Source organism: Balaenoptera musculus, chromosome 10 (genome assembly GCF_009873245.2).
Source record: "Balaenoptera musculus isolate JJ_BM4_2016_0621 chromosome 10, mBalMus1.pri.v3, whole genome shotgun sequence".
NCBI lineage: Eukaryota > Metazoa > Chordata > Mammalia > Artiodactyla > Balaenopteridae > Balaenoptera > Balaenoptera musculus.
This window is the reverse complement of record NC_045794.1, coordinates 12,727,347-12,741,599: the sequence shown is the minus strand read 5'-3', so window position 1 is coordinate 12,741,599 and position 14,253 is coordinate 12,727,347. Positions and strand designations below refer to the sequence as shown.

General features: G+C 41.0%; 1 protein-coding gene across 1 annotated transcript in view; it reads right to left on the bottom strand.

Moving 5' to 3' along the window:
• Positions 1-308: 308 nt before the first annotated feature.
• Positions 309-14,253, bottom strand: part of PTPRO (protein tyrosine phosphatase receptor type O) — a 227,340-nt gene continuing 213,395 nt past the window's right edge. The window contains 4 exon segments of the mRNA XM_036867273.1: positions 309-981; positions 2,037-2,157; positions 7,308-7,443; positions 9,558-9,712. Of these exon segments, the coding sequence (XP_036723168.1) occupies positions 2,053-2,157; positions 7,308-7,443; positions 9,558-9,712 (396 nt within the window). The 3' untranslated portion in view covers positions 309-981; positions 2,037-2,052.

Genomic DNA, 14,253 nt, shown 5'->3' with positions numbered 1-14,253 from the left:
GTCCTAGCATGCTGCAGTTCATTGCCACAACTTCATAAATTCCCAGCTCTTTGGGGGAAGGAAAGTGCGTGTTCACAGCCTATAGTTCGCAAAGAAATAGCTTTTACGTGTATGCAGGTCAACAGAAAAAGGAATGCAAACTCTAGGCACCAAGATTGCTCAGACAGCAATGGAGTCTAAAGAGTGAGACTTCAAAGTCTTCTGAACCAGATCTAGTTTGTTGAAAAAGAACCTGGACAGTGGCATTAGTCCAAGAGGGCCAAGGAAGAAACACTGAGCCGTTAATAAGAAAAAAACATCAAGAACTAGAACAATTAAGACTTAAATATTTTTTCTACTCTACTTTGAAGCTGAATTACAGCTCTTCATATTTGGAAAAGATACGCAGTTGATCTGTGGGAAGAACCCTTCTCTCTCCCCCGATCCACCCTCCCCACTCCTGACCCAGTAGCTTATGTTGGATTATAGATAGCACTGGTTCAATTTCCTTGACGCAGAATTGCCATTTTTTCATGTGTGGCCATGCCTCTTTTTAACAATGAGGTATAATTTGACACTAACAATTCCTGATCCTTCTTGGGCTACGAGCTGGATCAAGAGTGCGGGCAGAAAACAATTCAACGTTCTGATAAAATCACACACGTACAAAAATTATTGCACTTAAAAACAACAACAAAAAACTCAGCCCAACCAGCAAAGGGCCAGCGAAACTCTTCGGAAGTGTTGTGCTTCCCGCCCTTTGCAGAGCGTCTGGACCTTTCTGGTGTCCAGTTGAATTTGGTCCATTATTGAATGTCCAGAAGTGAGAGTCCAAAAAGACACTGTAGGCTCTTTAAGGCTAAGTCTTCCCGGTGCTTCTATGAGATAAATTATCTCCTTGGCCACATACTACAAAGCAGGGCTCTTTTTAGCAAATGGCTAGTAGAGCCCCCCAAAAAACTCTTGGAAGCAAGGGAGGATGGGTTCACATCATGTCCTGTCCTGTAAATGGGAGAGAGAGGAAGACGGTAAGCAGCCTGGGAGAGCAAAGCCGCTCATCAACAGCTCTGTGGCTGGAAGTACAGCGACCGCCTCCTCCGTGATGGCACGAGCTCTCATTACACTCAACCCCACAGCCCATGTGGACGTGGGTTTATCTGTGCATCTTTCTCTGTGCAAGTCCTCCTTTCTGTGGCTCTGTCTTTCCCTCTACCTGCAGATTTGTCTCTGTCTGTCTTTCCTTATTCTTGATCCTTCCTGCCTCCTTGTGCTTTCTGTCTGTCTTTGTTGATGAATGTAATGGTCTGATGCTAATCCTATCCTGGTACTCACTAGTCCATATCCTTCCATACTTCTTCCTCAAGGCACCCTTGTCCTCTCTCTCCCTGTCAATGATCCCTCCAAACTTAATATATTCAGACACATTCTATGCTCTGTTTACTGAGTTGAGTTAGAAGATTACTTGTTACTTTAGCCAAGATTACTTACACCTCCGAAGTCTGATCTCCTAGTTAAAACGTGCGCAAGAGGCATTGACTGTGTTATGATTTTTTTTCACGATGCTCTCAAGTAAGTACTCACATAATAGATGAGATCAAGGCATTTGAAAACTCCGCTAACCTAAGACTATTGTCAATATTGTTTTTCGTCTTTGGGGTGTCTACTTCAGCTCATGTCTTCTTTGTAGCCCCTTGTATGGCCCTTGTAGTCAGTAAAATGTTTGCATAAAGTATCTAGATAAATAGCATTGGATGGTAATATCCTGATATTGCAGGCACAGATCCAATATCAGAGTAATTTAAGGTTCAGGGTGGAGGGAATGGAGGGCAAATCTTCATGAGTTGCTGAAGCTCTTGCATGCCACACCCACCAACCAAGGCCCACTGAAGCTCAAAGATCCGCTATGGTATTTGTCTCTCCCTATGACCACCTCCCTGTGACCACCTCTGTGGGGTCAGAGTCAGCACAAATAGCCACTGCTGCCTTTGTCGTATCCCATCATGTCCTCTCCCATTGTTCTAAGACAGGGTGCCCATGATGGGTTCTTCTCTACTTACTGGTCTGGATTTTGAACTAAGACTTGCTGACATTCTCATAGATGACATCACTGATGCAGAACTGCTGCTTCTTCTTCATCCACATCAGTTGCACACACTGATGGATAAAAATGTACTGCTCCTGGAGCAAAAGACAAAGACATGTTTTAGAGCAAGATATCTTTGTGCAAATATATAATATTTTAATACTATGGCAGTATTAAATGCTATGATGTGATGTCAAGGGAAACATTCTTCATTGTTTATGAGACAATTTTTTTAACATCTTTATTGGAGTGTAATTGCTTTACAATGTTGTGTTAGTTTCTGCTTTATAACAAAGTGAATGAGCTATACATATACATATATCCCCATATCTCCTCCCTCTTGTGTCTCCCTCACACCCTCCCTATCCCACCCCTCTAGGTGGTCACAAAGCACCGAGCTGATCTCCCTGTGCTACGCGGCTGCTTCCCACTAGCTATCTGTTTTACATTTGGTAGTGTATATATGTCAATGCCACTCTCTCACTTCGTCCCAGCTTACCCTTCCCCCTTCCCGTGTCCTCAGGTCCATTCTCTACATCTGCGTCTTTATTCCTGTCCTGCCCCTAGGTTCATAGAACCAGTTTTTTTTTTCTTTTTTTTTTAGATTCCATATATATGACACAATTTTATAACTAGAAAATCCAAGAGAATCAACTGTAGAAATAGTTTGATTAATAATAGGGCTTAGACTATCACTACTTAATGCTAAAGGCAATGAATATTCAATCAATAAATCATGGGGCTATTTGAAAAAAAAAGTAGCACATCACCTCATAATACACTGAAATAAATTCCAGGAAGTTTAATGAATTAAGCCATAAAAATATAAAGGAAAATATAGGTTAATTTTTCTCTGATTACTTTAAGGAAGGACTGTTTAAACTTTAAACAATGAAATAAGTTACAAATAAAAATGTCAAACTACTGTATGTAAAAAGCAGTAAAAAGAATAAAATAAAAGGCAAACCAGAAACTGAGAGGGAATATTTTCTAGAATTATGACAAATGTTGATACCTTCATCTTTGTTTATAATTCATCCACATCAGTAACATGCACACTTAAAGTGACAAATAAATAAAATACACTGACCACTAGACCAAATATTCCTGGAAGGCAGGGACCGTGTCTTTTTATTCCTAATACCCAGCACTTAGTTTGTGCTTATTAAATATTTAAGTAAACTGAGAAAATATTAAACCATATGCAAAAAATGGCCGAATAATAAAAAATTGTAAATTAAAACTATTTTTTATCTATAAAGTAAGCAAACCTAAAGGAAAAAATAATATTCAATGATGATTTGAGTTTGTTGAAGCAATCATTTTTACCTACAGTTGGTGGAGATACAATGAATAAAATGCTAATAAATGGCATTGTGGACAGATAAAAGTAAGAAAGGAGAGAATCCAATTTAATGTCCTATAAAAATGAGAATGTTTTAAGTAAGCAACAGCATATCTAAAATGAAACAGTATTCAGTCTTTAAAATGAGAGTTATAGAGTTTTAGGCAATTTGGGACGATACAGGTAGCAAAATATTAAGTGAAAAATCAGAATGTAAAATTAGCATATGTGTATAGGGCATATGAGCACAATTGTGTGAGCATTATACTTGAATGAAGGCCGAGATGAGATATGTCAAAATATTGAGAGTAGCTGTCTTTATGCCATGAAGTCAAGGTCGTTTCTCCTTTTTCCTTATTTTCTGGAGTTTCTAAGTAATACCATTAAAAATAACCTTTAAATAAGAACCAGTTAAGATAACCACAGGATTTCAAGGAGCCTTTCGTATGACAACTTCATACAAAGGATAAAATTAAATACTTCCAACTTCCCTGGACTCACATGTATTTTTCAGCAAAATTTGGGGAAAATATAATCCCTTATATTGTGACAATATCACATCAGTAACTGAGCTTCCCTTCCTTGTTATGACACATGCCTCCATTGTTTCTGGTGTTGAGTGCAGCACAGGGCATCCGTAAGTTCAGAGACTGGCTGGTCTCTCAACCCATACCTACGCAGGTGGCCAAACTTTGTGTCTAAATAAATAAGTAAAGTAGCTAGGCCACAGGAAAGGTAAATAAAAGACGATTTACAGACGCATCTCTGAGAGTTCCTGAGAAACCAGGAGGCTGCCGATGAGGAGAAGCGGCTGCTCAAAGCAAGGCCCTAGCTGACCTCCAGGGAAAGCCTATTAGAGGAAAATTAAAGCAAACCTTTGATAAAAATAGAAGAGAGCCCAGGAGAGGCGAAGGCCATCCACGTGTGGCACTTTACAATTTCAAAGCACTTATCTTGATGATATCGGCTCACCTGATGTATACTTTACAACAGACAACTAATGAACGTTGTCCTTCACTTTTTACAGATGAGGAATGGGAGCTTTTTAAAAAAATATATTTCTACTGTTTAATTTTTTAAAAACTGAAGTATAGTTGATTTACAATGTTGTGTTAGTTTCAGGTGTACAGCAAAGTGATTCAGTTACACATACATCTATGTCTATTTTGTTTTTAGATCCTTTTCCTTATAGGTTATTACAAAATACTGAGTCTAGTTCCCTGTGCTGTTAAGTAGGTCTTTGTTCGTTATTTATTTTATATATAGTAGCGTGTATCTGTTCATCGGAATGGGAGATTTGAGAGGCGAAGTGAGTTGTACAGTGGTCAGGGTTGGTCCCGGGCCTCTTTTGGGGTCTGGCCTGACCACCCTACTCTCTGACTACCCCTTGCTGCTCTTGTGCAGGGGTCCACACGGCGTGCCTGGTCAGCTGAGAAAGGGGAAGGGGGCTCATCAAAATACGGCCCATGCGGCGTGTTGCAGGGACCTGAAATATGCATCTGAGGATATGGTCAAATTAATCAGTGACTTCTGCTGTTTGTAGAGGGGGTGGGGTACTAGAATCAAGGCAATGGGCCGTCAGGAGGGCGTAGGAAAATTAAAAACCAGCATGGGAGGTAAGCTGTACACAACACACTGTGGTTTCTGTATATACATCGACTCAGCTGGAGAATCATTCTGGCCTCTTGAAAACCATTAGTGTCAAAGGAGTGCTCTGGGATGATGAAGAAAAATAATGTTTTACTCTGCTCTTTATTATTACCATCAGTAAACTAGGAGGCAGCAGGACTGGGGCGTGAATGAGCTCAAGGAGGATGTTAAGGAAATCCTAACATTCAAGTTACAGGCCGAGCCACAAAGAGCACAGGAATGAGGAAAACAGAGGTAAATCATTGGACAAGTTGTTCCAGACATAACTAACAAAACCGACATAAATAAATAACTTGAACTAGAGAGGATCACTGCAAAATCCTGAGGGAACTCAAGAGTGAACTGGAACAGTTGGGAAAAATAAGTGACCCGTGGTGACCTCTGCCTCTTCTGCTGACTTTGAATTTTCCCACGAGAGTTCAGGGAAGGGATATCGTACTTAAAAAAGACTGTTTCCCTGGAGATGTCAACCTAAAATACGACCATAAACAAAGAAGCAGTCAAAATTTGAGGAAAGAAAGTTACAGAGAAAACCCAACTTTTTCTCAGCTTTACAGAAAGGCACATGGTGGTGGCCCTGGTGTCCTGGGATTACCACACGTGAAGAAAGATAATGGCACTGAAAATTGGATAGAGGGTCTACCGTGTGAAGGTAAACCTTTTAAAAAGGGATTAGGATGCTGTCGTTGGAAAGTTGAAAGCCAACAGGCTGTAATCACAGTCTATAAAATTATAAAAGGTACGCATTAAGTCAATGGGGGCAGACAATTCATCAAATCCAAAATACTTAAAATAAGGAGTGGCCCTTTGAAGCTTGGAGATCAATATACATAACAGAGAGTTTTAATCACATAGGAGGATACAGATTTATGGAAGTGAAAGCCAAAAATATGGACGGATTCATAACGCACTGTTTAATCACTAGGTAGTTGGGCTTGTCTGGGAAACCAGGACATTTTAAACTTATGAGAATAGGATAATGTCTATGTCTCCACAGTGGTAAATTAGAAGGTAGCAGAACTGGAACGTGAGTGATCTCAAGGAAGTGAGCACGCTAATAGATGTCTTGCTTCCTAATCATCCCTGAGCCGTCTGAATGTGAATGAGTTACTCTTTCCAAAGTGCTATGATCTTGCTAGAGCTCAGAAATAAACAGATTGGAAGGTCTGTGCCAAGCCTTGGTCAGACGGGATGGGGAGGCAGGAGAGAAAAGTAAAAAGGGTGGGAAAGGGGAAACCGGAAGCATTGAGACGGCAGCCCGGACTGTGGACTTTTGAGTTATACTGACATCTAGTGGTGATTGGTGGGAAAAGCATGAGGAAGATTAAGGCAGGTTTTAATCCCTTGGGAACTGAGTCAGAGGTCGGGCCAGGCTGGGCTCCAGTCCTCAAGTGTTCCTCCCACACACACTCCTGGAGAAAAAGGATTAGTGTTCGCCTGAAGCTAAGAAGTTGCGAGTACGCCTGGGTGACTCGGATTACGAAGAAACTATTGTGCTTGGGTTTGTGAACCCGCGCAGGTGCACACCCACTGCTGCTCTAGGGCAGTGTGGTGCTGTCTGTCTGGGGCTGCCACTCCAGCCTGAGTGCGTTTTAAGGCTTCGAGGTGGAGAGCACCTGGGAGAAGAGGAGGAAGGGGAGCACGTAGCACTGATATATATATTTCTGGGGATGCCTCCATGTTGTTACAATGACGATTCCATTCATTTAGCTCAAGGGATTGGCAGTGCTGGTAGATGAGAGGCTGGAAATCCTTAAAATTGCAAGGATTTTATTTCATCACAAAGCACAAAGTCAACCCATATTATCATCAAAAGTGAATTGAGCCACAGGAAGGGCAAACTAATGACAAACTTATTGAATCAAATCTAGCATTTTGTATAGAAATTAAATCACATCAGTTTTAAAGTCTCCACTTGGTGGCATTTCCCCAGATGGCTGTCACCTTCACCGAACTCTCAGTCTGTTCAAAGAGCTTTTATTCCCTTACGGATACACCCATGTGCTCTGGGTAACTGCAGGGCATGTAACACCAATAAAAGTGCGGGCACAGTACACCGAATGGATTTCTAGAGACTAATATCTGTTTCTTATATACCTTGGAGCAGTTTGAATGTGCACAATAAGAAACTGGGAACGGCAGATGAAAAAAAAAAAAAATTCGAGACAATGGTTTTGACGTATGAGATTGAATAATGGGAAGTTTTTCAGTCAAGGGCAAATTTAAAAATACATGTGATTATGCCCCTACCTCGGTCTGCACCATAGACATCCGGTATGACCGCATTTCTGACACCAACCCTAGGATGTCCACAAACTCATGATCCCGGATATGCTGCAAGAGCCTGTCCAGGGCAATGAATGTTCCTGTCCGGCCGACTCCAGCACTGAAAAAGAGGTTCCGACACACATCACTTAGCGCTTCTACACTGTTGGAAACAAACTGGCGATGAAAAAAGACCAAAACCAAAACCAAAAACCAAAAGCACACCAAAACTACATGTAGCATCATTGAGAAAAAAAGATGAAATTGACAATATTTCCCACTTAACTGATGTTTAAGTATGCACTTGTGGTTGATGTGTCTCCTAATGCCACAGTTCGATCACTGCGACCTCTCTTAGAGAGGTGTGGGTCTGCCTTCGCCACACCTGCCCATCCCGCCCCCCAGGGTTTCTGTTCCTTAGGAAAGTAAGGATTCCATATGGAGTCTCCTGGAGAGTCAGTTCCGGCCCCCCAGGGAGCTGATACACGTAAACAATTCCAGTCTTCTGAGTAGCCTCAGAGTTAAGCCCTCACACCCAGCTCGAAAGTTTAGTTGAGATGCCCCCCCACACACCCTAGTTCTAGGGCTGGGGCCCTGGTAGTTTGTGCGTCTTCAGCCCTAGGTCAAGTTCATCGTCTCAGACCTTCCTTAAAGTGCGTCTTCCCTGCTAGTGGGTGCTGGTCGGCTTCATTCTCCCAGATAGTTGCCTCAAAATCAGATTTAATACTTGGACCCAGTCTCTTCCAGTCCCCAGATCCCAGGGCTCAGAGCATAGAGGGAAGTGGAGTGATATGGGTTGACCAGTCCTCCACCACAGTCCCCAGGGTCACAGTTCAAGTCAGCTGTCCTTTTCCTCCAATCACTCACAGGCTGAAGTGCCAACTGGTTCTGAACTCTGGATTATGAGGGAATATGAGGAAATAGAAATCAAAACCAATTTACAAGTGGGATTTGCTGGGAGAGAAATCCAACAGGAAAAACCATGAGTTCAGAGCCCTGGTTTGCTTCTTCTACCAGACAATTCTTCCCTCTTAGGATTTATCTTCTCAGATAAAATGTTCTGTGTCTGGGTGAACACTTGCAAAGTCACATCCAGAACTATACCTGCTACCCTGCTACGTGTGCGAAAGGAGTCCATGTGTTTGACCCCAGGGTTGAGCAGCTTTATTTTCTGCTCTTGGAAAGAACCATTTTGAGATGAGATAATTTCATCTGGTGAAGCAAAGCTTTTGACCTGGGAATGACTGACAGCAAGGGTAATTTCCCTAATCAGAACCTTGGTAGCTTATGAAACATTTTTCTTTCCAGGGAGACACATTCTCTCTCTCTCTCTCTCTCTCTCTCTCTCTCTCTCTCTCACACACACACACACACACACACACACACACACACACCCTTAGCCATTCTAGTTCACAGACCAAGGTACTAGATCCAGGATTACTGGCTGCCAATGCCTCCTCTGACAGCTTTATCCCGCTTCTATTGCTGATACACAACAGGAGTGCATTTATATCCCAGGCTCTTCTGAGGCTGCATAAACATTTCACAACAACATTATGTCACACTGCTGGATTTTGATGGAGCTTTGTTCACATGGTAGGAAAGAAAGCTTAAATTCAAAGATAACTCTTTCTGTAAGGGATTAGTGTGGTCCTTGATTTTTGATAATGCAGTAGATCATATAGCCCCTTTTATCTGCACCATCTGGAAATTTAGAGATAATCTGGAAGAGAAACCTAGCAAATATGTTTATCTTCATGAGCCGAATGTTTTTATTTCACCTTTCCTTCAACTTGCTTTTTATGTCTATTTATATTCCTCTGGGTTGTGATTGGCTATTTTTAATTTGACTTTGTATTTGGCTCTGTTAATAACCCCACAGAATCCTTGATAGGATAGGGTACTATCACACGGTGCTTAAAAGCCCGGCCTTTGGCGACGGGTGTGCCTGGATTTGAATACTAACTCCTCCATGTTCTGGATGCATGAACTTTTGTGATTCCCTTTATCTTTCTACTCCTTAGGTTTTTTTTTTTTTTAATCTGATAATGGCAATAATATTATTAACCTCAAATAGCCGTATTATAAGTAAATCATGTATCTAGTAAGACTTCAGTTAATCATACATTTTAAAAAATCGTAACTGATTTAACTGTTAATTCAGTCTGATCAGCGGTTTAATGGTGGGCAATTTCCTCCGTGATTTCTAACCGACAATGCATTTGATGAGGTTACCTGCAGTGCACGATCATGGGGCCTTTGCTCTTTGTCGCTTGCCGTCGGACCATGTGTACAAACTGCAGGACGCTTTCTGCAGCGTTGGCTGTGGGCACCCCGTGATCAGGCCACGCAGTGTAGTTAAAATGCATCACATCCTGCACCTCGTCAGCCTTTAGGAGAAAAACAAGCGTTAATCTCTCAGTCCCCCCGTCAGGATGGCTCAGGCCTCCGAGGCAGCTCACAAGCGATGGTAAAGCCACATTTCACTCCTGGTCGGTACATCTCCCTTTCCAGCTCTCAGCATTGTGTCTGGCACAAAGCAGGCCCTGAAAAAAAAATACTAATTGTATAAAGCTTCAGATCGTAGGATAAATAGGCTAATCCATGCCTCTGTGGTGATAAGAGCTTGAGCAGATCAGGGTCTGCATCCTGGCTCTGCCATTTAGAAGTTACATCAGCTCTGGGCGATGAATTAAATACTGGAAGATGCTGTTGGTGCCCCGCTTGGGTCCACTGGGCCAGGCTGTTGCACCCCCTTTCCCTGGCGCTGCTAATAGCATCTAGCTGCACCCCGCTCCTTACAGGTGTCTGTCACTGAAGGGGGAGACCTTGCTGGGAAGTGCCTGAGAGATAGCGTTCTCAGGCTGAGGGCAGCCTGCAACTAACGAGTGATTGATACTGGGGCACAAAAAGTCAAGATGGGACACCTCTACTGTCCTATCCTGCTTCCTTTGTCCCTGGACAGATTTTACCCGACATTACACTTTCAAAAAATCCCCTATATAACAATCCTTGTCTTGGGATCGGATGCTAGGGGAACTGACGAAGACAAACTCGCTGAATACCAGTGTTCTCTCATTTGAAAATGGTCTCATGATATCTTTAACAAGGGTTGTTGTGGAGATTAAGTGTGATTGTGAAGGATGGTATCTGTTAGATATCCTCATCACTACCACAGCACGATTACTACCACTTGCTGCCATCCAGCTCAGTGCATTTCGACGGGTGGTTCTGGGAACCCCAGTAAATGGGTATGTTTTGTATATTTTCCCATTCATATGAACCCGTATACCAAATATATTGTTGTTCCCTCTGACCTGCGTAAATATCAGCTAGGATGTGCGTCCTCCAAGATTCACTTTTTTAAGTCCCTACTAATTGATAAGCATAAGGTTTTAGTCTGCTCTTGCTATCAACTATCAGAAATATTCCAAATCCAAGCCTCACAAAGATCTAATGCATCCCTCAGCCCTCAAATTTGCTAAGACCCTAGAATCCACTCAGGAGATAGAACACTATATCATACTTTGGAAGAATTTGGTCTGGCTATGAGTTTGGAGTTAAAGTTTAGGTTTTCAGGTATTAGAGAGAAATGAATTTCAAAGTGTCACTGGTCTTGGGTGAGGTAAAAATTAGAAATATAAATAAATGTATAAATAAAAAAATAATAATATTTGTATAAATATAAATGTCAGCACTTCAACTAGACCCACTGTCTCCTTGGCCTAAGGCCACATGTCCCCAGCTGTACGCAATGTCTCTCTCTATGAGCAAGTTCAAGGGCTTTGTCTTCGAAACATGGAGTATGAAATCTGCAAAGATGCTGGCCAGCCTCACTGCTGTCTTCAGGAAGTATGGCAAGAAAGTAACTCAAGCATAATAAATTACCCAACACCCGGAGGATTTGAGGATACTCTATCCCCAGATAACTTTGGTTGCCCAGAAAAATTCACGAAAATGCTCGCTCTTTCCAAATGCGGATCACAGGCTGAGCACAAGGCTCCTACATTGTAGGATATGTGTGTTTTGATAAAAGAAATTTTTATATATTGAAGTATGGGAAGTCATTCTGGGCTATACATGAGTTAACTTGAATTTCATGCTAACCAGAACGGCCTGTTTGTGGCCTATCAAACATACATTGTACACTTACTTTAATTATTAAAGAAAAGGGTGCGTTGGCCAGAAGTAAAGAATGTCCATGTTGAAAATAAAGATAAATACCCCTCTTCCTGGGATGCCCATACTGGTCCTCCTTCCATAATAAGAGTCCCTTCCCAGGTGCCATACTGGCTTGCTGTGTATGTGCTGATCTGGATTTTTTTGAAATCTTGAAGGAATGTATCCCTGACTTGTTTAATATTCCTTGTTCTGACAAGATAGAAAACTGTGCTGAAAATCATGCTTCTCCAGAGCAGTTCTTCAGAGTTATCTGAGAGGCTGTCTTCCAGGCTCTAGTCCTCAGTGTGGTTCAAATAAATATTCCTATTGTAGATTATTTATTGGTTATTTTCATTGACCAAATATATACATATACATACATACATACATATACCTATATATATATAACTATATTAGAATATATATATTCTAAAATGTATCTGAAAATGTATCCAGCTAAAATATGCAAGGTGGTTCAAAAATAAGAAAGCTTTAAATTGTGATTAGTCTCTCTGTAGCTGCAGGGCAGAGGTCTTGTATCAGATGGGTGATTCCTGTCAGCTGAATAGCAAGGCACAAGTAATGGGAACAAACAGGTTTTTGCTGGTTTTTAGCCTCCAGTTCTTACTCAGTTCATGCCAAGTTTCAAGTACTGGAAAGTGACAAATTTTGTGTTATGGTCATTTTCCTCCTTTCCTATTAAATGAGAAAACCCTGCTGGTTACATCTTACTTAACCATTCCAAAATTTCTCATACTCTGATTTCCTCACTTGTGTAAATTTATCTGGTTGTACTCTGAAAATTTCCACATATCAACATGGAGGGAATAAAGAAGTATATAAGCAAAAAATGAAAAAAATAGAAAAAGGTATTCATCAGCACAGCACGATGTTCTTTGGTAATTTAACCTTCGTTGCAGGAGCTTAAAATTTAGATTCTACTTGTTTATGGCCAAAAGGGGGCGCTCTGGGATCAGATGCTTGCAACTACTGTATTAAAAACCAGACAAGTCTACTATTCAGCGTTTTATTCCTATGTTTCAAGCCCTTCACATGGTTGTCGTTGAAAAGTTATTATTTAAGACCAAGGACAAGAACATAGTATTGATCACAGAGTGATCGATGTCACTTTTCCCAGTCAAGGGAACAGACCTTATTTTTGCTTTGCAACTTTTTTCTCCCAGATACAAAACCTAGGGAGAGATTTACTCTGTATTTGTATAGCAGTTTATACTGGCTTTCTGAGTAAAATAGCCAAGAAAGAAAGGAGAGTTCAAGTGGAATTGAGATTGTCAAACATTTTCTCTGATGGCTAAGTCTGTTGATGTTTTCTAAGTGATTTATTATTTTTGAAAACATTCATTCACTGATTTATTAATTCCATGAAGATTTATTAAGTGGCTAAGGGTTAGGATTACAAGGATTATTGAAACAGGGTACTTGAGTCCATTACAGTACATGGGACTTGAGTCCATTACAGATGGGAAGGCAGACATGAAATGAGAGAATTATAACCATGTATGGTGCACTGTGATGGAGTGATATACATGAAACTAGAGCAGGAGAGGAAAGGGAGAAAGGTCTTTTGAGACTAGGGAAGGCTTGATAAAGGAGCGAACATTTGAGCTGAAATTCTGAGTAGGAGTGTGTTTAGGGAACAGGAAGAGATGGGCATTTCAAAGAGATGGAACAGCCTGGAGCAGCTTGTTAACAGTTACACTGGGATTTGCCTAAATTCTCAATGTAGCAAAAGCCGTTGTTAACTAGTAGTGGTTAAGAGTGATTTGTTTCTTGTGAGTATCAATAAATGGCGAGTTAATGAGTACGTGGGTTGCAATGATATGAACAATCCTTGCTTCCATTGCCTATGTTAAGGTCATCAAGCATTTTCGGTAAAGGGCAGATAGTAAATATTTTAGATTTTGTGGATCATACAGTCTCTGTGTCAACTATTCAAGCTTGATGTAGCACAGAAAGAGTCATAGAAAATCAGTAAACAAATCTGTGGCTATGCTTCAATAAAATGTTATTTATGGACATTGAAATTGGAATTTTATAATTTCCATATAATATTTCCTGTGAAATATTATTCTTCTTTTAATTTTTTCCAACTTTTACAAAGGTAAAACTCATTCTTAGCTCATGGGCTTCATGAAGCAGGGTCTTTTGTTCATCCTCTGATCTACACTGTGAGGAAATGTTGTTTCTAAGCAGAGAAGCACATTTTAATGAGGACTTTAGTATTAAGTCTGTCCTCACCAGAGACCATGTTTAGGTGGAGAATACTAGTAAAACTTCCCTCCTGTTTTCTAGGGCTGCCCTCAGTGAAGAAGGAACCGGAGTGACTGCGGTTGATGTCAGCACCTCGCCTGGCCCACAGACATTCAGCATGAGCTCAAAAGGCTGCCTGCCAGCAGAGACGTAGCCGTCCTTACGGGAAAAATAGACTTTTCTGACATTCTAACAATCAGAATTCAATAGCATTTCAAAAGAGCTCGGAAACCATGATGAATAAGGTCCAGAAGTACCTTAGAAATAATAAAAGCCAAACTACAACAAAATAAGGGACAAAGCCAAACAAAGCAAAATAAAACCCAAACCACTACATCTAAAACTAAATTTTAATTTATAATGCAGGTGCTTGTATATCCTAAATATACCCATATATGGTTAATATAAGTAGTGACAACACTTCTCTCCTCAGTCATGCCTGGCGGGCAGTGGGTCACCGTGTCTTCTATTACCCTGACTGAAATCTGAGCTGGAACAG